This window comes from Marmota marmota, unplaced genomic scaffold, assembly GCF_001458135.2.
Source record: "Marmota marmota marmota unplaced genomic scaffold, marMar, whole genome shotgun sequence".
In the NCBI taxonomy this organism is placed as follows: Eukaryota; Metazoa; Chordata; class Mammalia; order Rodentia; family Sciuridae; genus Marmota; species Marmota marmota.
The window spans coordinates 219,670-241,436 of record NW_026000206.1 but is presented as its reverse complement, the minus strand read 5'-3'; the positions used below and the strand labels follow the sequence as shown (position 1 = coordinate 241,436).

Here is a 21,767-nt window from a genome sequence, read left to right as displayed (position 1 = left end):
AGTAAAGTGAATTTTTAAAAATATTCATTTTTAAATATTTCCAGACATATACCAGGCAATATCTTGTGTTTACAGATGGTATCTACAGAAAAATGGACCTATAAGTTCCATATGGACAGGTAAGTTTAGAGGGAGGAAACTCTGGGGGTAGTGGGAGTGCAGAGAGGGATACTGTAACTCTGATTCAATCTTGGGCAATGTGAATAAAATAATGGAGGTGAGGAAAGCCTTCCTGGATGAATGAAATCAACATGACTCTTTAAGAGCCAATAGTTGGACATCATGGCATAGTCTTGTAATCCTAGCTACTTGGCAGACTGAGGCAGGAGGATTACAAGTTTGAGGACAGGCTGCACAACTTAACTCAGTGATAGAGCACCCCTCAATCCAATCCCAAGTACTGCAAAACAAATTCCCCCTCCTGGAAAAAAGGAAACCAATAGGAATTAAACAGATACAGATGGAAAAACAGAAAAAAGAACATTCTAGGAAGAGAAAGTATGCAAGTGTCCATTAGTATCTGAGATCAAGAACCTCTTGGGGGACAGGGCTGGAATATGAAGTTCCAGAAAGAATGTTCTAGGAGATGAATCTGAGATCTGAGGTTAAAGGCAGACTTAGAGTGACCTTGCAAGACTCCCTAGGGAATGTGGATTCTGTCCTGCAGATCACCAGAAGATGTTTGATTTGTGCTTTGGAAAGATAAAATGGGCTATTTTGTTAGTTAAGTTTCTGTGACTGTGACCAAAATGCCTAAAAAGAACAACTTAGAGAAGGAAACATTCATTTTGGCTCGTGGTTTCAGAGGTTCAGTCCATGGTCAGCAGCCTCCATTGCTCTGGGCCTAAGGTGAACTTCATGATGGAAGGGTGGGCAGAGGACAGCTGCTCTGCTCATGGCCCCTAGGAAGCAAAGAGTGAAGGAGAGGGGCAGTAGAGAAAACACACCTTTCCAGGATGTGTCCTCAGTGACACTCCTCTTCCAGCCACACCCTACCGGACTATAGTTGCTGCCCAGATAGTCCATTCCAACTGCTATGAACCAATATAATTATCATCATCTTATAATTTCACTTCTGACTATTACTGCACTAACACAGGAGCTTTGGGTGAACACCTCATATCCAAACCATAACAGCTCCCTGTGTTTCTCTTCAGATGTCATTAATTTGTCTCCTTTTAGGAAGATCATATGGACTGCAGAGAGGTGAAGGGTCTGGGGAGATCCACGGGGAACAGGGAGACCTGTCAGGAAGCCTCAGATGTGTCCCATCCTCATCTCCTCGGTGTCATTAGTCCTGACATGTCTGATGAGGAGGAGACACAGAACTTAAAGATAATGGACAAAGAAGCAAAGGTGTTACTTTCTACATGGGCCTACCAAGAGGGGTCACTTTGGGACTGGAAATCTGCCTTCAGTGATCTAAGTAACATCAGCAATGTTAATAATGGATAAGGTGACAGTATCACGTAAGCAGTGTATCCAGTTCAAATGTCACTCAATATGCAGCGAAGTTCAATAATCGTATGTGGTTCTTTCCACAAACTGCAGATTTTTGGATTTTAATCACCATATTCAGAAGTTTCACTGGGAATCATGGATATTGACGACAAAAGAATGTATTGCTTCATCACTAGATTTTATTAGCAGTAAGGTTCAATGACACATGTCAACCTCCTCCTAACACGGGGTGAGGGTGAGCAGAACGTCCTCCCTCACAGTGTCAGAACTGCAGAAGTTGAACCTGTGGAGAGAAAACAACAATAGGTCAGGTCTTCCTGGCACCAGCTGGAGTGCTGAGCATGAGGTCAGCCACTGCTCTCCTCCTGCATCTGGGTGGGGGGCACACCCTGTGCCCGAGGGTGGACATGGAGGGAAGACTTTTCTTGAAGGACTGAATTCTCCTTTCTGATTTTGTTTTGCAGTTGTGCAAGCAGCAGAGAAAGAAGCTGTCAGGGGATATTCCAAAGAACAGGAAGAGCTCCTTTGTCGTGTCAAGCAGCTACGGAACAGCTGGCACTTATCAACCAAGGCACCTAAGCAAGAGCAGAGCCAACAGCACAAGAAATCAGCCCTGCCTGAAACTGAAGGTCCTCGCGCTGGCTAGCCGTTCTTATTTTAATTCAACAATTGAACTGAAATGATCCATTTTTCTCATTAGACTAAACAATGTTTAAGATGTTTGGATGGGGCTGGGGATGTGGCTCAAGCGGTAGCGCGCTCGCCTGCCATGCGTGCGGCCTGGGTTCGATCCTCAGCACCACATACAAACAAAGATGTTGTGTCTGCCGAGAACTGAAAAATAAATATTAAAAAAAAAAAAAGATGTTTGGAGCTAATTTTCTCTAATAAAATACATTAGCATGTGCAAAGTAAAAAGTGTTCAGAATTTTTTTTTCTCTTTATTGTAATTCCCCTCCCTGTGGTTTGATGGATACTCTTGTGTTTGGGGGTATTAAGTAAAATAAGAAGAACTTGAACCCAAGCACAGTAATATATCAACAGTCAGTTTGATAACTCAAAGAGCTACCTAGTGGCTAATGGTGGTGTTTCCTTCATTTTTTGATTCATTGGTTTATAGTTTTTACAAGTTTGATAATTATGGAGCCTTTATTACTTAAAGTGTATTTTTTTCTGTCCCTTCTCCTTTGTGGTCTTCAAAGACAAATACATTAGTGTCACTGAAATTTCCCATAGGTCACTGATGTTCTCTGCATATATTTTCTTTCTGTTTGGTTTTTGATGCTTTCTCTTATATTTTCAACTTCACTAATATTTACTTCTTCAATGTCTAACTCTTGTTAATTATCTTCAGGGTATTTTTCCAGTGAAATATTATTTGTCATCCCTAGAAGTTCAATTTGGATCTTTTTCTATATATGCAATGTTTCCCTTGATTTTTTTGAATAAAATGGAATAGAATAGATGTTTACTAACTGCTTTACTTTTGCCTGGTGATTCTAACATTCTAACTGTGTCAGTGTTGGCTTGGTGCCAATTCATTGATTACTTTCCTCATTATAGGTATCTTGTCCTGCTTCTTTAACTGGAATCTTTGAGTTAATTTCATATAGTGTGAATTTTATCTAGCTAGTGCTGGATAATTATGTATCTCTATAAATCTTTTGTTCTGGGATGCAGTTATTTGGAAACAGTTTGATCATGTCAAGTGCTGCTGAATCTCGATTAACCATTTTCCATAAGAAAGAAGACTGTCCGACATATTCTACCCCATGACTTTTCCCAGGCTGGGTGGAAACAAGCACTATTAACCCTGAAGGTCACTGGCTTGGTTCTCTCTAATCCTTCAAATGACTATTTCCCTGGCCATGGCAACTTTGCCAATACACATGAGCTGACCAGTACAGTGCTGAATACTCAAGGGATTTTCTAGAACTCTAGGATTTTCCCTCTCAAGTTCTCTACTGTCTGGTAGGCTGCGCCATAACGTCCGTTTGCCTTAGATTCAATGATTCTTAACATTGTCTTTTTGACTTAGAGGGTCCACTGGACTTTGCCTGCACTTCTCCTGCCTATTTCACATCTGGAAATTCAAGACAGGGGCAGTTTAAACCCGTTTTAAGGTTTCATCTTGGTTGTTTATTTGTTTTTTTCTATCAGGCATCACTCCCCCTTATTGATTAAAATTCAATGTCTCAACTGTTGTCATATCTTTTGCCTGAATTCTTGGTTGCTTCATCTGTGAAGGTGAACGTGGGGCCTTTACTCCACCTTTGCCAGAAGCAGAAGTCCCTTCATTGGGTTTTTATGAGGACAAACGGCCTGACGACAGAAGCACCAGAGTTTGGCTGACACTCACATCCTCTTGAGCTTAAATTGGTACTATTGTGACCATCATCAGTTCACCCTTCCTGGTAGTTCCCTTGGTAAACACCCTCTGTCTCGCACACAGTCCAGTCATGGTCAGGGTGAAGGACTCATCTCCTGGATGTCTGTCTTCACCTAGAGGACCAGTGATATGGAGCACATACCTCTGTTCCCTGATAAGTTTAATGAGTTCCTAACAATTTAAATGACAGTTTGCTGAACCCATGAAGTTTGGGAGAGACACACACATTGATGACAAATACAGCAAAAGGTTCATTTGCCCAACAGATTTTTTTCACCATAGGAAAGCCAGATTCTCATTGTAACACTTAATTTGTATCATATAACAACTCTGACTACAAATCTATCAAAGTTGATTTTCCTTAAGTACTGTACTTTCTCCTAAAGACACAGAAGATATTAGAAAGCAGGTGTGGCTGGAGTACAGGTGAACCACTGTAGGAAGTTTAACTTAAAGGAGAATTTTAGTGGGGATAGAACTGTGAACAATAATACTCAATCCTTCTCAGCCCTTTGGATTTTTATTACTTACACTCTTCCATCGTTTCTTTCCACTCTGATGCTAGATGCTCCTACTTTGGGTAGTGTTGGGTTGATCACATTGTTATACCAAATAAATTTGACCTTCTGCACATCTCCAACATCCACATCGGAATCAAACTCACTAGTATGAGTCTTTCCTGGTTGGAGGGAGCCCCTGGGAAGTTAAGAAAAGAAGAAAAATATACTGAAACACACCAAAACATACACATAAAAAACATACATGTAAATACATAAATATACATATATATTTCTAGAGCCAGTGTACAATGCAAGCCAAGGTGATTAATAGAATACTTATCATCCTAATGCATTAAATAAATTTACACATACACATTAACTCAGTGGTACGTTTTGACTCGTATTACTTTTAGGTTATCTTTATTATTAAAACTGCACACCTAATACAGTTATCTCATACTTGACAAAGGCACCAAAAATACATGTTGGAGAAATGATAGCCTTTCAACAAATGGTACTGGGAAAACCGGAAATTTATATGCAGAAGGATGAAATTAAGCCCTTATCTCTCACCATGCACAAAACTCAACTCAAAGAAGATCAAGGACGTAGGAATTAGACCAGAGACCCTGCCCCTAATAGAAGAAAAAGTAATCCTTAATCTTCATCATGCCAGGTTAGGCCCCAATTTCCTTAACAAGACTCCTAAAGTGCAAGAAATAAAATCAAGAATCAATAAATGGGATGGATTGAAACTACAAAGCTTCTTCTCAGCAAAAGAAATAATCAATGAGGTGAAGAGAGAGCCTACATTTTGGGAGCAAATTTTTACCACATGCACATCAGATAGAGCACTAATCTCCAGGATATATAAAAAACTCAAAAAACTTAACACCAAAAAAAAAAAAAACCCAACAACAACAAATAACCAATCAATAAATGGACTAAGGAACTGAACAGACATTTCTCAGAATAAGATATACAATAAATCAACAAATACATGAAAAAATGTTCAACATCTCTAGTAATTAGAGAAATGCAAATCAAAACTACTCTTAAGATTTCCTCTCACTCCAGTCAGAATGGAATACAAGAATACAATCAACAATAAGTGTTAGTGAGGATGTGGGGAGAAAGGCACATTCTTACCTTGCTAGTGGGACTGCAAACTGGTGCAGCCAATATGGAAAGCAGTATGGAGATTCCTTGGAAAACTAGGAGTAGAACCACCATTTGACCCAGCTATCTCCCACTCCTCAGCCTATACCCAAGGACTTAAAATCAGCATAGTATAGTGATGCATCCACAACAATGTTTATAGCAGCACAATTCACAATACTAATATGACAGATGCCCTTCAATAGATGAACGTATAAAGAAACTGTGGTATGTATACACAATGGAATATTACTCAGCATTAAAAGAGAATAAAATCATGGCATTTTCAGGTAAATGGATGGAGCTGGAGAATATCATGCTAAGTGAAGTAAGCCAATACCAAAAAACCAAAGGCTGAATGTTTTCACTGATAAGTGGATGCTGATTCATAATTGGGTGGCGGTGGGGGGGACATGGAGGAATGGAGAAATTTTAGATAGGGCAAAGGGGAGGGAGAGGATGGGAAGGGGCACAGGGGTAGGAAAGATGGTGGAATGAGACAGACATCATTACCTTAGGTACATGTATGAAGACATGAAGAGTATGACTCTACTTCATGTACAACCAGAGAAATGAAAAATTGTTCTCCATTTGTGTACTATAATTGAAATGCATTCTGCTGTCATATATAACTAATTAGAACAAATAAATAAATAATTTTTTAAAAAACTACAAACATGTTTTAGTTACTTCTTCTCACAATTATGGTGAAATCATTATATTACCATTCTCACATTTTTGCAGGGAGAATAATTATTTACTGTTGACAATTCAGATATCTGATATCAAAGCAAACATTGATGATTTTCTCAGGAAATAGAGAAAAAAATTTAGAAACATAATTCTGAAATGTATTAAGGTACCAATATGAAAGAATATATTTCTTTTTATTATATGTGACAGCACTCTACTCCCACAGAGTAAAGAATAAACAAACTCTTCTGTCAATAGCATACATCATACAGGCACAGTATTTCAACACTTAAGAAGCTTAAAGTGATATTTTACTCACTTGTAAACTTCATACTGCTTAGAGTTTCCTCCACTTCCATACAAGGAAACTAAGACATGTCCTGTAACTTTCTTTCCAGAAAGTGTGACAGCTATCTGGTACCGCCAACCTTGATGGGGGAGAAATTTGGCAAAATGTCAACTTATAGAGAAGACTCACTTAAAATAGGTTAATAAGGACCCCACTACCACAGAATTTGGAGTAATTTATATATGGCATTGGTAATTTTATGTAATAGTTATACACACTCCTTTATGTAAGTGCTCAGAGGACAGGTATTGAGGAGTGGGGCAGGGGAGTGGTGGCCAAAACCAACAAGGTTAAATTCTTTTAAGCCAAAGAACCAAGTAGTATATTTTACTTTCAACTTATTAACATAATAACTTGCTCTTAAATATTCTAAGAACTTAAAGTTAAAAGATCGTGGAAAAATAACAGAATGTAACATTTTCATTAATTTTATTTTCATCCATCAACAAATTTTAGAGTACTGTCATGCTTTTGTCTAAACACTCTATATCTATTTTTAAAATTCTATATTTCAGTTTTTCATTGACCTTGGAAATGAACCAATTTAGGCAGCCAAAAGATTGCCTTGGTATGAGTCAACAGTAAACTAAAAGGTTTTGCTCTTTAGTGCTAATATAGGAGATGGGAAAACATTTGTCTTGATTTTACAATATTCCTAACTCCACTCATTTCAATTTAAGTATTTTTCTTCCTCTTTACCAGAAAGAAACCCAGGAGTCTGACCTCGAGTATCACTATTCCCACACCCTCCACTTCCCATCCCCCCAAGACGTTCTACCTAAATATCTCTTGAATCTGTCAAACTGTCAGTTTTTCTCTGGAATTACTTTTTTGTCTGTACAAAACCTCATAATTCTGCTGAATGAATTTTTGACTGAATTCAAAGTGATTGGAACATAGGAAGCCTTCTGAATTCAGCCGAATCAACTGTGAAGAAATTCATTCTTGTCCCATTGAAGCCCCACACTGTGTTCTGCTATGCAAATGAGCTATCATTACCTGGAGCACAGCACTGTGTATTTTCCCACACTGTGTAGAACGTGTGGAATTTCACACGTTACCAATGGAAATGATAAAATACATATACTTAGGATTTAAGGTAAATAAAATGGAAACTTACGTGCAAAAGTACTGGCATCCCCAGTGTTCAGATAAAATTTCTGGCCCACTCCACTTGTTTTCCCAGCAAATCTATCAGCAAAGTGACCCATCTGTGGACATCCTCCACTTGGACAGGGGAAGCACTTGTTCTATTAGAAACAAATGATGAATGAGAATGCTTTTTCTTTTAATAGTGCACTATCTTTCCCTATAGGTAACAAATTCAAATATTCTAAAGTGAATACTATTATGATGGTAAAAGGAATTCCAAACTATGTCTCAGCAAAGGTTAACAGTGCATCTCGAGATCTGCAAGGATAAATCAGCAATTTCACTGTTGGATAACATAATAACAATAACCAGACAAGTGGGAGAATTTATGTGCATGTAGTTTCATTTCTCTTTTGCCTTTCTCAGTTGTCCTATTTGCCTGAAGGCATCCATCTGTCTGCAAGGTGTTTAGAATTTTCTTGTTTATCGATTGATCAATTGATTGTGGTCCTTCGGCTAGAACCCAAAGCTTCAGGAATGCTAGGCAAGTCCTTTATCATTAAGTTACATCCCAACTCTTGATTTATTTTGGAAAAATTGCATAAGAAGGAATATCAGAGCCAGTTATGGTGGCTCATACTTGTAATCCCAGCAGCTTGGGAGGCTGAAGCAGGAGGATCATGAGTTCAAAGCCATCCTCAGAAAAAACGAGGCGCTAAGCTAGTGAGACCCTGTCTCTAAAATAAAATACAAAATAGGGCTAGGGATGCGGCTCAGTGGTCGGGTGGTCGAGTTCAATACCTGGTACCCACCCCTCCCCCATAAAAAAAGAAAGAATATCAGAATATTAGCGTCTGATGCCTACAGGACTATTAAGAGAACAATGGACCCCAAAGTCAGGCTTTTCTCAAAAAATAGAACATTTTCCATTTTTAAAAGCTTCTATTTAGCATATCAAGAACTGCATGTTCACATCTCTGAATCTCCCCACCTGAAGAGAGAACACTCCAGTTGGCCATTAAGGCTAACCATGAGGCCCGAGTCTCAAGAACACAGATATTATGGGAAAATATCCTCTCTTCCTGGGCCAAGGGATGGTTTTAGAAGGGATGAAGAGGGAGGAATAGAATTGGGAAGACAAGCAATCGCCATGCCAGAGGGGAAAGCTGCTGCACTGTAAGGGCAGGTGGTGGATTCCTGAATCAGTGGACCAGATGACCCACGGCAGGTCTCAGACCCAGCATCCTGCAAAAGCCAAGGAGAGACTGAGCTGCAAGGAAGAAGGCCAAAGCTGAGTGGGGAAAAAAAAGGTGACAGAAGTATGACCTAGACTCCATGGGGTTGTGGTGATCACTTTATAAACTTGCTGACATGACAAAAGAAAGTTATTTGCTGAGAAGGAATAACTGGGGATTGTAGGAACTGAAAAATAACTGTGTTCTTTTTTCTAGAACTATGGTTTGAACTAAGTTAGTCCACATTAGTACAATGAACTGTAGAAGTGAATTTATTCCCCAATCATAATTCTTTACAACCTATGTAACACACTTAGACTTCCTTTTTCCCCAGCTTTAAAAGGACCCTTGAAACCCCTACCCCTAGTGGACATATTTTGGTTTCTACTGGATTCTGTGTTCCTCAAATTGCAGTTTAATACCCCAAATAAATGCCCACCCCATTTCTTAACAGATCATCTGTGTCTCTTTGGGTGACATTTTTTGGAGGGCTTTGCCTAACCTGGATTTCATCTCTATGCCATGGGTGTGCCCATCAATAAGGCAGACAAGGACATGGGTCAGAATCCAAAGGAGCTAAGAGACATGCACCAGTGAACCCCCACATCATTTCTTCTGTGGTACACAGGTTAACCGCTAGCACCACCACTGCCAGGATTAGCTGCCCAACTGCCTCTCGGAGAGAATTTTAGGAAGGGGATCCAAAGGCAGAGAGATCTACAAGACTGAGAACTTATTTTTACGAAAGTGCTGAGTATCACCTAAAAGGATTGTTGATATTCTTGAAAGTGACTTTGTTTTAACTGAATGAGTCCTAAAGGTTTTTTGTTTGCTTCTTTGTTTGCTTCTTTGTTTGCTTTATTATCCATATTTGGGCATTGAGAGGGACAGAAATAAGAAGTTAAAACAAGGAAAGAAGACAGGGAGTTTCTTGTCAAACTGTGTACATACTATTAACAAAACATGTGATCCCTTCCTCATCATATATTTCCTATTTTATTATGTTTTTTAGCTCTGGGTTAAGTAATTAACATACATCACAGTGTTAACTCCTCCTACCAAATATGTTGAGTCTATCATTATTATTTACATTTATAGATGAAGAAATTGCTTTAAAGAAGTGAAATATTTTGTGTAGAATCATTCAGTTATTTAATGGTGAAACCTGGGTTTTGGTCCTCTCTTAATTGCTAGGTTTGTCTCCTTGGTAATTAGGATGCCACTTGAAATTTTCTTTATTGAATGGCATATGTTAGAAATCCTAATTTGGAAAAAAATTGTAGTGAGAAGAAAATCCAAGTTTATGGAAAAAAATGTGTAATAGATATGTCATTGTCAAGAACACACATGAGAATCCAAGTTAGAGATCAAGAGAATCCCAAACATGTTGAAAACTCAAAGAAATAATGAATATTATGAGGATGCACAGAAATAGTCACATGCTGATAACTATAGTTTAAAAGGTCATCATTTAAGCAAAATTTCCACATAAGGAGAATGTATAGTTCAACAGTTTCCTATAAATACAACTCAGCTGTCCATAACCTAGATTTTTGTTGTTGCTGTAGTTGTTTAGGATTACTTTCATAACAAACTGGAGGATTTATCAGATACATAGAGAAGTGATAGGCAACAGGGTTACTGTGATTAAAATAAATTTATATGACTAAAGGAATAAAGGATTAGAGTATAAACATTCATTGAATGCTGTCATGTACGGTGAACCATGCCAGTCATGAGAAGGACAGTCACAAATTTCTTTAATAGAAATGTGGGTACTTACTGCAGTGAAATCACTGTAAGAGGCACAAGAAAACCCAGCAAAGCCGGTGGGGTTGACAATACTATCAGCATAATACTTGTAGCTTCTTAAGTGATTACAGGCCACAAAGTCACGACTTCCTGTGAAATCAGACATGATTACACATCAGTGACAGATTTTATTTTTCCACGTAAATGTCCTGAGTAGAACATAATTGTTGAATAGGTTTCTCTAATTAGTGTGAACTCATGGAGGTCATCACACAAAATCATTTATGAAGTGTATTTATGATTTGTGAAGCATTCGGAAATTAAATACTGTTTAAGGTTATGATAGTTAGTGCCCCATTGTTAAATGAAATGGAAAAACTGCTTGAGAAGAAAAAGATTGGTCCACTTAGTAATGTATTCCCTGAATTAGATCCTTACAAATTTGACTGCAAATGTACTTTCTTTCCCTCAGTCTCCTCATGCCCATGTGTCCAAATGTGAGCCTGTACCTTGGGGATGCAGTTCAAAACCCTTTGTCATATAAAATGTGAGATCTGTACAATTTCAAAGCAAGACAAAAACGCAAACTTTCCCCCAATGAAAACCCCCCCTGTACACTTAATGGTTTACCTTCCCAGATCCCATCTATGTCAACAATCTGGGAGATAATGTTCTTCTGACATCCGGGCATTTCTTTTCCTCCATTTGGAAAGAAATCGAGGTGACCCACTGTTTGGCTCATTCCTAATCCTGAAGAATTTTAAAATTAGGGAATATTTAGTTTACCATATAGAAACTATAAAATGCTCTAATGTGTAGACTTAAAACCTTCTAGAAGAACAAGTGGCACTCACCCATGTTGGGAACCATGGGGGCAGAATCTGTGTGAATTACATCTACAAATTGGGCATCACTGGGGTCCAATCGAACTAATTCAGGTGTATCCTGAAAATAAGGTTCTGCAGGATCCAACCCTAAAGCAAATAAAATATGTTAATAATTATGACATTATTCATGTGTATTATTCACTTTTCTTCACTAGTTACAGACCATGAGTCATGCATGGAAAGAGATAAATAAATCCTTTGTTTTTATTTTGTTTGTTTTCCCCTACATTTTTATTGGTGCATTATAGTTGTACATAATGATGGAATTTGTTGTTACATATTCATACGTGCATATAATCCAACAGTATAATAAACAAGTTCTTTCTTGCCTTAGTATTTTTAGAAGGGAATCTTGCTTCTAGTTTGCTATTCACATTAAAGAGAATTTCCCCAAACTATAGACATTGCCACTACTTAGGGGTACTTAGTCCCTGGGAGAATCTTGGTCACTAGCACAGTTACCATAAAAGAGGCAGACCTGGGAGTCATGGAACTAAAAGCTGTTCAGGCTGAGTCGCCACTAGATTGTTTCTCCCATAGGGCAAGGATCATTTTTGTGGTCATGGGACCCATAATCTGCCATGGCACAGTGCCTGGCTGAGTAGGCTGTGGTAAGCATTTACAAACGATGGGAAAGACTATTCTGGAAGATCCTCTTTTCAGAAAATTAACAGACAGAAATTCCAAACACCCTCATCAACCCAAATGTAACAAACTTATCCACAGTATTAAAAAGAGAATCAGCAGGTCAACACAGAAGTTGGGAGATTAAGAGGAAAGTGGCCTTTCCTCGGGGAATTTCAGAATAATCATATCCTGGTTGTTTTAGGACTTGGGTATCCAACATGAGACCCACTGGCTAAGTGCAGCCAGTCTGGGGTTTGCAAAATAGTATTTGAAATATGTTAGCAGCACCAGAACTGGCAGCTCAGGACAGCTTGACCCTGTGTCCCAGTTCCCCCAGCTCTGTAGCTGATGAGATTTGGGCTTATTAACCATTGCTATTGAAATGGAATACAATTAATTTTATACATTTGAATTCTGTGACTCTTATTTCCATATTGTTTAATATTTTATTGTATCTATATAATTCAAGAGACTTGTCTTAGGTAAACACAGGTGAATAAGGTTTCTAGATGTTCTCAATACTCATTTTAGGCATATGAAATATATTTACATTTTAAAGAGGGTACTATAGACCAAGAGTTAATAACAAATTGCAAGGCTTAATTTCTGATCATGTGGGCCAATTCAGAAAGTATGACAAGGTAAAAAGCAAGCTGCACCAGATTTCCATCCTGTATTTCCTTTTAGATCCCAATAGACTACATACAATCTCATTCAGAAGCTTTTGCTTTTATGACCAACCTGTGATTCGTGCAATTGCTCCATTGGTCCTCCTTCCAGCCTCCCCAGCAGCATGGGAACCCAGACTATGGCCAATAACGTGGACATTGGAAAGGGAATATCCAAACTGAGACTGTTGGAAAGTGGAGGAAACCAGACTATGTCATCCCAAAATATGTCTCTTTGACATAAATATTTTTCAGCTAAAGGCATCTGAGAATCAACAGTTGCAGAAAGGACTATAAGAACTGTCTTGTCTTACCTGTAGCAAGCCATAAAAGTCCCTATAGAAAGATGCTTTTCCTGTACCAACACAAGATGACCCTTGTCACCAGTGAGTGAGAATTGGTGCTACAATAGAAGTGTGTAAATAAACTTATGAAAATAAACCATAATCTCTACTAGTTTGGTGCTGCTTTACCTACCTCTTAATGATTCCCTGGAACTTACTATCCCTAGCCCATACTCTCTTGTGTGTCATTTTTTTTCTCAAAATTCATCTTTTTCTGTGTGTCTAAAGTATAAAGAGTTTCTGTTTTGCCCATTTCTTTCAGTCTTCACTCTCTTGTCTCACCAAGGATATGTAAAAGTTAACAAACATTGTATTATTGTATTCTTTTCTCCTGTTAACCATTCTTTTGCTGATTATGCTCCTAGGCCTAGACAAAATTCAAAAATTCCAAATGATAGCTAAGATGGGTAGAGGTGATCGACAACTTCTATAATTTCTGGTGAGCCAGCCAGAAGGTTCTGGGTCTCTTCACTCATTCCAGAGTCTGTAGATGGGATCCTGGGGGTTTAGCAAAAGGTATCAGAAAAAGATAAGAATTCTTACTGAGTCAGCTCTCCCTGACATCTGTAGGTAGTGCCTGACCAAGAAAGGATACTGAATTTTTATTTGTTCCTTGTTTTAAAAATTCAGATTGGCAGAAGAACACATGTGAGAACAAACTATTTTATAGAGGTTATTTTTGTGGAGGGAGGTAGGACGTAGAATAAGAATCTTATTGATTTTAGTTGCTTTTTGAATAAACTGGCTATATTTAAAAAGAAATATGTATACCTGTAGGAAAATCAAATTAAAAATGGAAACAAAGAAGTACAATGGACAGCCTTGGGGATTCCCTTAGCAAGATTAAAGAGGAGAAATCAATTTAAAGCAAAGTTAAAGAATTTTAAATCCACCATAAATTCCTTTCCTCCATGAATTCTTTTAGCTCAGGAGAAAAATTTTTGTAAGAAATTGATTGCTTTAAATTTATATTGGTATGGCTATTGATTTGTTAATGATTACTTTCCTCCTATGGAAAGCCTGTTTTTCTTACTGTGATTTGCCTTTCTGTATATAGGGGAAACATGAGTAAGACAGCCTTAGTTTGGAATATGGCCAGAAAGAAATGTGAGTTGCATCCCATTTGCAGCTAAGTATACTAATTGTGTTTAGATTTTCTAGTCCTTTTGCTTGTCTTTTGGGAATCCCTGTATAGAAGGACTGCATCTTTTTGTTCTTCTTCTAGAAATGTTAATTATAGCCAAAAGTACTTATTAGTTTTCACCTTGAGTCACTTGTGAAGTATACCATTGATTCAAGATTTTGATTTATATTCAGAGTGTGATAGAAATTTTTTTAAAAGTTTAAACTTTCTCTCCTGAGCCAAAATATACTCAGAAAGAAAGACGCTGTCTTACTAAAACATTTTAAAGATAAACAACTCTAAATTTGGAACAAGAAATCTTTTGCTTTCTACCTTAGTTGGAAATTTGCTATGGATAGAAGGGAACAGACTGAAGATAATGCAATTAGGTGTATAAACAGTCCCTTGATGTCACTCAGACTGTAACACAAATTTTTGAGGAATTAAAAACAATTGACCTTAACTTGTAAATTAATAAGTCTTCACAAAAGTAGGAATGTATCTCTAGAAAAAGTGATTCTAGTTTTACCATTGCTCAAACCTCATCTGTTCATCTCAGGATGCTTGCTGATATTGTGAAAAGTCAGGACATTGGAAATGGGGCTGTCCTGCATTAAAAGAGGGCAAAATTTAAATAGTAGTTCCCTTGGACTTCTAATAGGCAAATATAGAGAAGAAAAAGGATATTTTCAAAAGAGCTCCATAGTCAGAAGTCAATTGAAAGTTGATATTCTGGCTGTAATTTTCTTTATTAAATCCTGCTTCTCTCATGGAAACGTTTCAGGGGACTGAAACTCCTATTCTCCAGTTGCTGCTAACTCTATGTTCTGCCTCCTCTACTTGCTTCTTCTCCTGTTGGCCTGAATTTTGACTATTTGAATAACAGGCAAATGAAAGATCTTGTATTTTCGTTAATATTAGTAAAAGTCTTTAGCCACATCAACAGGTAAGCTTAACTTGTCCCATTTTCAAAAAGAAAAAAAAATTAACAAAAAGGAAAGAAAAAATTAAAAACATGGTTTGGATCCAACATTCCTTTTCACAAAACAGTGAGGTTTATATTATTACACCTGTCTCATGGCTAAAAATGTTAAATGAAAGTTATGATGCCTATATGTAGGTTTATGTTTATGCATATGTTTATGGTTGTTTACATGATATGAAATCCTCCAAAGAAATTATATTCAAATTGGTTTACAGATAAATGAATGCTCATAAATTAAATATAGCTAAAACTGCCAGATATAGGAATTTACCCAAATATTTTTTCAAGCTCATTGACTTAGTAATCTTGGATAAATAAAGCTAGTTTAATATTGCTTGAAAACAGAGTGTATTCTGAGGTGTTAGCAAAGTTCTCAATTTTGTGATACTCACCTGATATGTCCTTGTGACAAAAGTGGTTGATGAAAAATAGCTTGAGGGTATAACTCACTTTATCTAATGCCTCACTTAATTTCCGGAGCCAATTGTTGAATAAAATTAAATTAAATATCAATAGGATAAAAGTTTAAAAATGATCTTTTAAACAATATATTCAGTGACCATACCCTTAAAGTTTTGTTAGTTAAATTAAATATGGATGTTCATTAAATATTTAGATTATTTTTGACAAAGATGAAATATTAAAACATTAGTTACTGAATATGTGATTTAATTTTATCTACTTTTGGCTTATTATTACAAAGAAGTTAAAGATATTGGTTCTGTTAATAAGCTTAAAAATTGCACTTGGAAGAAGCACAATATCTAGAAATTATAAAATAGTTCAGTCTACAGCAGTTGTTTCACAACTGCTAGGAATTAAAATTCTATCTACTAATAAAAACTACAAAAAGGAAACATCTGTATGCAAAGCTTACATGTAAAAGAAGATGTGTTTTCTTTATAGGAATATTATAGGTAGAACTGAATGAATATAAAAAATTGAGAAAAGATGGAGAGAGAGAGAATCTTGTATGGCCAGACTGACTAAACTTGAGTGAATTTGTCCTAAAGATTTTTGAAACAAGCTTTAATATCAAAAATGCATCAATACAAAACTAAGAATTTAACCAAAACTTTCTTGTGGTAGTAATATGAGATAATAGTAAAAAAAAAAAATTCTTAAACTCATCTGAGGGAGGAAGAAGAGAGAGATTCTACATTTTGTCAAATAATTTCCTGTGCTTTGTATTTTCATTAGTAGAGCTTTGATTACTTAAGACAATTGAAAAGAGGTAAAGTTTTTTTTTTCTATAACAATGTACCTTCTTGTATTTGCCTTCAAAGTATTTTGTTATCATTTTGGTTAAATGAACGGCTATTGTTTCATAATGACTTGTGATCCTGTTTTTTTTTTTTTTTCAAGTATTATCAGACTTTTGAAAGTTTTTGCAAACTTCTCCAAATAAAATTCTAAATTAAGTCTTTTTGACCTGAAACTAACTTTGGGATGTTCCAGAGTCCCCTGTAATATCCAAAGAGAGATAGTAAGTAAGCCAACTAGGGTTATTTGGCATTAAATTACCTGAGAAACATTGCATATAAGAAATGATGTTTACCCTTCTTTGAGTTAAATATATATGGACACACACACACACATACACACACACACATATATATTATATATATATGTGTATATATATATATTATATATGTATATATATGGGGCTGGGGTTGTGGCTCTGTGGTAGAGCTATTTCCTAGCACCTATGAGGCACTAGGTTTACTCCTCAGTACCACATAAAAATAAATAAATAAAATAAAGGTATCATGTCCATCTACAACTAAAAAATTTTTTTAAATATATTTAGATATATTATTTATATGTGCCCCAGAAGCTGTATGAAATGCCTAGAAATTTGATATGTTTTGGTGTAATGTTATCAATCACAGTTTTGTTATTAAGTTAAAATGTCACATATCACAACACTTGGAAATAACCAGATTTACATGTGAATTATTACTATGAATTGTCACTAGATTTTTAAACCATGCATCATTCTAAGTATTTGACTGTCCACAGACAGTTACTTTTTAGAATGATTCTTCTCTAAAGGCATTTGCAATCAGCTACAATCTCAAACATCTTTTCTTCAAAAAAATTCATGAAAGATTCTGATAATTACTCTTGACAAAAGAACACAGCTTAAAGAACCATTAGGATGGGTAAAAATTCCAAGAACTCTAATGAAGAAATTAATAGGCTCAAGAAACCAGTAGGCTAATTTAACACTAAGCAGAACAATAATTAGTCATGTGGGACTAAACTTACGAAGGATTATGATTTTTCAATGAGTTTTTTTGTTTAAAACATTACTGATTCTTTTTATATTTTGTTTTAAAAATTGATAAAAGAGAATAAAACCTCAAAAAGAGAAAAAATATTTTAAGTTATCTAAAGCTTACAATACTTTGGTAAGATATACTTATATGAACAATTGAAACATTTACTTTTGCTCCCTACCTGATCTCTCCATGATTCAGAAGCTATTCATGTATTTTTTTATTCTTATGGCAACATGGTTCTTGGCACAAGTCCACTAAGAATCTCTTCACTGTAATGGGACACACTTGGAAACTCTAGTTACATTACAAAGGCTTTGACTGGAATGTCATATTTTCTAATATGACCAGACAGCTTTAAGTGACTGAGGTTGACTTTATGGAGCTAGTAAAAAAAAAAAAAAAAAAAAAAAAACCCTGGAAATACTGCACTGGTTCCTTACACACGTGGTTCCTTTACAGTGTTTCTAGCTGAGTGAGGAGTAAAAACCACCTTTTCCTAGCCAGCCCAGGCACCTCTAGCTATTTGGGGGAACTTGAGAAGAAAAGAATCCATCTGTCACAGTATGTGGTTGAGTCCTTGGATTGACTTTGTAGCCTCAAGAGACTTTTAAGTGCCTGATCTGAGATTCTTTATCAGATTTTAAGTGTCAACAGAGCAAACTTAACAGAGTCAATCACTATTCTTGTTGCACTTAGGTAAATAATCAGGCCAAGTTCAAGGAGACTAAACTTATTTTGCAAACAAATCATTGTAATTATCTTTGGTAAACATGGTAAATATGATTATATAGAGAAAATAAAACCCTATAGTACATATGTTATTAGATTCTAGCTCATTGTTCTGTTTTGTTTTTTGAGATTTTATTATTTACCTGCAAATTGGACTAAATCCTAATTGTTTTAGTTTCCTCCAGTTTCTGGCTATAAATCTCCAAACTAACATTTCCAATTTTCTCCTGCCTTTCTGACTTGGAATCACTAAGATCAAAACAAAAATGTTTTTTTTGTTTGTCTTCCTGAAGAAGAAACTGGTTGACATTCAAACTTTAAACAAAAAAAAAAAAAAATTGTCATATTGCTACTATCTGCCTTGTTATACTGAAGACATTTTGAGCTCAATATCTAAAAACATCCTCATCTGGCTTTCCTCCAAGCTCAGAAACTAGTTGATAGACTACTCTAATCATTAGCCTTTATTTTTATTCTGTTTTTGTAGAAATGCCTCTTATTCATGACCTGTATGCTTGTACCACATAGAGACCTAATGCTAACGAGATCCTACCTTCAATCCCTCCTTCTAAAAATGAAACACAAGTCTTTCATATTTAATCCAACTGGTCTGTTTTTTAGGACTAAGAGACTGATTCAGTTAGATATGGGATAATGTACTCAAATTTGGTCTTTTCTGCTTATTCCAAACTGTGTTTTTCTTCCCCTTTGCTGATCTCTGATACAAGAACCTCTCATCCAAATCTCTGAAGAGCTGCCAAGTTGACTCTTACTATGGGAAACCTTCTGAAAATGAAGCCTCAAATGGGGCACTAGGAAAAACCAGAATGGTACCCCAGAACAAGCCTCCTGGGCATAAATATTTTTGAGCTGAAGGTACTAGAGGAGCAGTTGCAGGAAGGACTATCTGAACTGCTTCATCTTACCTTTAGGAAACCATAAAAGTTTCTGGAAGAGAGATGCCTTCCCTGTACCCACATAAGAAGTTCTCTTGTCACAGTGTCTGGGAATTGATGCTGCAATGGATGGTACAAACACACTTACAGAAACAACCCTGTCCTCCGCTGGTTTGCGCTCCTTCGTGTACCTCATACTGACTCCGCTGGAATTCACCAGCCCTCACCCACACGCCTTTGTCTTGTCATTTCTTTCAAAAACATTGTCATTCTGTGTCCAAAACATATAAATATTTCTGCTTTGTCCATTTCCCTGGGTTGTCACCATTTTGTGAATGTCCAGAGATACATATTAAAAATTAACAAAAATTATTTGCTTTTCTCCTGTTAATCTTTTTTCATGTTAACTTGGTTCCTAGACCCAACCTAAGATCCCAAATAAGAGCAAAGATGGGCAGAGCTGGTCCTCAGTCTCAAAAAAGAAAAAAGAAAAAGAAAAAGAAAAAATGTATGAATGTTCTGAAGTATTGCAGAATTTGAGGTAGGTACCAAAGGAGCAAACTCCAAAGTCTGGAGGGTTTTTGTTTTGTTTTGTTTTGTTTTTGATACCAGGAATTGAACTCAGGAGCACTCGACCACTGAGCCACACCCAGCCCTATTTTGTATTTTATTTAGAGACAGGGTCTCACTGAGTTGCTTAGTGCCTCGCTGTTGCTGAGGCTGGCTTTGAACTCATGATCCTCCTGTCTCAGACTCTGGAGCCGCTGTGATTATAGGCATGCACCACTGTGCCCGGCTCAAAGTCTGGAGTTTTAATAAGAAGTAATGCTCCTTCAGAGTAAAAGATTTTATGGATTTTGCCCACAACTATATGAAATATAAAAATGATTTTTAAACTTTTAAGCTAATGGGAAAAGGCCTCTATTCATTCTATTGCTATGTAGACAGAACCTTGAAAGGAATGGATTATTACCTAGAGGTGATGAAGCAAGGATGTAAAACAGAAAATCATGAAAGCAGCTACTTAAATATATTCACATTTAACATTTTATATGCTTTAGGGTACCTAATCAGGTTAGGTTGTTACCATATCATACCTCTCTTTTAAAAAACAAGCAAACTAGTTTAATATCAAAGGTAACATTATCATGTATATTTGGTAATGACCAATAAAACTAAAACAAATACTGGTAGAATTCATTAGAAATAATCTGCATAATTGCTTGAATAAGTTCGCTAAAAAAAACAAAAACTAGTTTATGGACCTAAAAAGGTTTGTTGATAGACTCAAATCTAGATTTCTTTGCATTTTTCTTTTTTCATCAACGGGAAGGCCATATTTCAGCAATAAATGTCTGTCAATTATCATAATTGATTTAGGATTGGAATGAGAAAAGGCTTTTTGGACATGTCCCCAGAAGCACAGGAATCGAAAGCAGAAATGTCCAAATGGGATTGCATCAAACTACAATAGCAGAATGAAGAGACAACCTAAGTAGTAGGAGAAAATGTTTGCAAGCATATATCTGACAAAGGTTCACTATCCAGAAGGAACTCAAGCAACTCAACAGACAAAAAAAGGAAAAAAATCTGATTTAAAAATGGGCATTAGACCTAAAATAGACATTTCTCAAAAGAAGACACACAAATGGTCAACAGGAATATTTTTTGAAAAATGTTCAACATCATTAATCATCAGGTTGATGCAAATCAAAGCAACAGTGAGATTCCAGTAAGAATGGACAGTACCAAGAAAACAAAAGATAACAAGTGCCTGCAAGGATGTGGAGAAAAGGGTGCCCCTGCATGCTGTGGGTGGAAAGGTAAATTAGTACAGCCATCATGGAAAACAGCAAAGAGGCTTCATATGATCCAGTAACCCCATCCCTCAGCACATACGCAAAGGAGATGACATTGAAATTGGTATAATTAAGAGACATCTGCACTACCTGTTCAGTCCAGCACTATTCACAATAGCCAAAAAATGAAAGCAACCCTAGTGTCCATCAACTGATGAATGGCTTAAGAGAAGGTGATGCATAAACACAATGGAATATTATTTAATAATAAAAAGATGAGATCCTGTCATTTGCAGTAACACGGATGAAACTGGAGATCATTATATTAAATGAAATAAAGCAGGCACAGAAAAACCAGTATCACATGACTTCACTCAGATGTGGAATATAGAGAAGTTGGTCTCAGAAGTTGAAAGGAGAATGGTGATTACTAGAAGATAGAGAGAGTAATGGTGGAGAGAGAGGGAAATGCTGATCAACAGGCTCTAAGCAATAGAAAGGTATAAGACATTCTGGTGCTATTGCACAGTAGGGTGAATACACATAATAGTGTGCTCATAAATTTAAAAAAGCTAGAAGAAATGATTTTGAACCATAAAAGAATGAAATACTTGATGAGATATATGTTTGCTCTGGTTTGAACACAACATAATGTATGCATATATCAAAACATCACATGATGATCTGTAGATACTGTACAATTTTTTTTAACGTATCACTTAAAAAATAAATTTAAAGTATGGAACCATCCTAGGTGTCCTTCAGTAGATGATTGGATAAAGGAATGTGGTATAT

At 36.4% G+C, this 21,767-nt stretch overlaps 1 protein-coding gene across 3 annotated transcripts in view; it reads right to left on the bottom strand.

Moving 5' to 3' along the window:
* Positions 1-1,620: 1,620 nt before the first annotated feature.
* Positions 1,621-21,767, bottom strand: part of LOC107152947 (pancreatic triacylglycerol lipase) — a 50,393-nt gene continuing 30,246 nt past the window's right edge. For all 3 annotated transcript variants that reach the window (XM_048791267.1, XM_048791268.1, XM_015498469.2), the window contains 8 exons: positions 12,885-12,996; positions 11,484-11,603; positions 11,260-11,379; positions 10,661-10,779; positions 7,671-7,800; positions 6,521-6,629; positions 4,382-4,546; positions 1,621-1,744 (listed from right to left, as the gene is read on the bottom strand). In XM_048791267.1, coding sequence (XP_048647224.1) covers positions 1,681-1,744; positions 4,382-4,546; positions 6,521-6,629; positions 7,671-7,800; positions 10,661-10,779; positions 11,260-11,379; positions 11,484-11,603; positions 12,885-12,996 — 939 coding nt within the window. In that variant the 3' untranslated portion in view covers positions 1,621-1,680. The remainder of the gene's footprint in view (positions 1,745-4,381; positions 4,547-6,520; positions 6,630-7,670; positions 7,801-10,660; positions 10,780-11,259; positions 11,380-11,483; positions 11,604-12,884; positions 12,997-21,767) is intronic.